Here is a 1,895-nt window from a genome sequence, read left to right as displayed (position 1 = left end):
CACCTCAGCCTTCCAAGTAGCTGGAACTACAGGCACGTGCTACCATGCCCGGCTAAGTTTGGATTTATTGTAGAGATGAGGTCTCAGTAGGTTCCCCGGGCAGGTCTGGAACTGTGGCTCAGGCAATCCACTCACCTCGGCCTCCCAAAACGCTAGGATTACAGGCTGAGCCACCGAGCCCGGCCCACCCTACCCACCTGTAATCTCTGACTGGAGGCCTCCCCGTCTGAGTTCTCCTCATCGACATATTTGCTGTGCAGATAAAAATAGGGTCTTCAGGATGAACCTTCCATGGCCCACCCATCCCATAGGAAACAATGTTACAAGCAGCATTTTGTGGAGGTGTAGGGGAGTAGGGTCACTGAGACTTTTGCTTCCAAAGGCTCCCTCAGTTCGGGTGAGTAGCCAACTATTTCCTGCCTCTGCCCCTAAGACTCTCTTCATCCTGGGCAGCCTGGGGATCAGGGGGCAGGGACGCAGCCCTTCTCCGTACCCTTCCTTCTCCAAGATAACCTTCCTCTCATAATCCTTCAGGTACATGGGCTGGACTTTCTTCTGCTTCTCCGGAACTGCTGGCTCCTCCTCGCTGTCTGATGACGATGCTGTAAGGCCCCCAGAAGATGCCTGCCATCACCCACAAGCCCTCTCCCACAAGGCAGGGCCAGGTTCAGATGAAGGTTTCAATCCCCAATCCATACATTCCCAGCTATCTAACAGGATGCTACTTGCTACCATTGGATAGGACTTTATTTTATTGTATTTACTTATATATTTGTAACAGGGTCTCACTTTGTTGCCCAGGCTGGAGTGCAGTAGCACAATCCTTGCTCACTCCAGCCTCCAACTCCTGGGCTCATGCAATCTTCCTGCCTCAACCTCCTGAGTATAGACGCACGCCACCATGTCCTGCTAATTTTCTTATTTTTTTGTAGCGATGGGGTCTTGCTATGTTGCCCAGGCTGGTCTCCAACTCCTGCCCTCAAGCAATCCTCCTGCCTCAGCCTCCCAAAGCACTGGGATTACAAGTGGGAGCCAGCCTGATGGGACTGACATTACTGAGTCAGCAATTCCTGCCCTGAACACAGTAGTTATTAACTCTACCACCAAGTAATAACCTAAGCTCTACGAAGCACTTGTGACTTGCAGAATGATTCATTCAATAGTCACAACAATAAATTGTGTACATTAGACAAATACCAATCTATCCTCACAACAGCCTTGAGGTAGAGACTATCACTAGACCCTCTTTACAGACAGGGAAAGAGGCTCAAAAAGGTCGAATCTCTTCCTTGAGGCCAGTGAGGAAATGACCCGCCATCCAGAGTCCCATTCCTGAAGGAGAAAGGCAGGGTGCAGGAAGGAGCAGACCCCACACCTGTTCCCTGATAGAAGGTGGCATCTTTCTGATAAATGCAGGGGTCCTTCTTCTTCAACAGGGAGAGAGTCCTGTAAAAGTCACGGTCCTGCTGAGGGTCAAAGTCCTAGGCCAGGAAAAGGAGTGGGGACAGATGTCAGGAGGGAGCTACTAAGAGCCCCGGGGGGACCTGGTGATGGGGGGAGGTGAGCAGAGCAGGGATTCAGGTGGAGGTGGAGGGAGGGTGGGAGGAGGGCAGGACACAGGTGGCAGAGGAAGACAGGGGCAGGACGTGTCCTTGCTGGGGAAAAGGAGGAACTGACAAGGGCCAGGCGGGCTGGGAGGATGCAGAGGAGGCAGCGGGGAAGAGCTGGGCTTCAGTGAGGCCAGGAAAATCAGGGCTGAAGTGAGGAGTCGGGCGCCCCACGTGGCACGAGGAGTACACTGAAAACAGACTCTTGGGAATGAAGGGGGGGATGCAGGGGACACAGGGGTCGCATCACACATCAGGATGACCAGGTGGGTCCGCCGCAGGGGAGAA

The 1,895-nt window shown here is 53.3% G+C and overlaps 1 protein-coding gene across 1 annotated transcript in view; it reads right to left on the bottom strand.

Moving 5' to 3' along the window:
• Positions 1-1,895, bottom strand: part of KRI1 (KRI1 homolog) — a gene marked incomplete at its 5' end in the record, with an annotated part of 11,308 nt that overhangs the window by 9,138 nt on the left and 275 nt on the right. The window contains 3 exons of the mRNA XM_008068022.1: positions 198-252; positions 494-602; positions 1,376-1,481. Of these exons, the coding sequence (XP_008066213.2) occupies positions 198-252; positions 494-602; positions 1,376-1,481 (270 nt within the window). The remainder of the gene's footprint in view (positions 1-197; positions 253-493; positions 603-1,375; positions 1,482-1,895) is intronic.

Source organism: Carlito syrichta, unplaced genomic scaffold (assembly GCF_000164805.1).
Source record: "Carlito syrichta isolate Samal-C Ts95f unplaced genomic scaffold, Tarsius_syrichta-2.0.1 Scaffold107967, whole genome shotgun sequence".
Classification (NCBI taxonomy): domain Eukaryota; kingdom Metazoa; phylum Chordata; class Mammalia; order Primates; family Tarsiidae; genus Carlito; species Carlito syrichta.
Note: the sequence above shows the minus strand (reverse complement) of the source record. Positions and strands in the feature narration are given on the sequence as shown.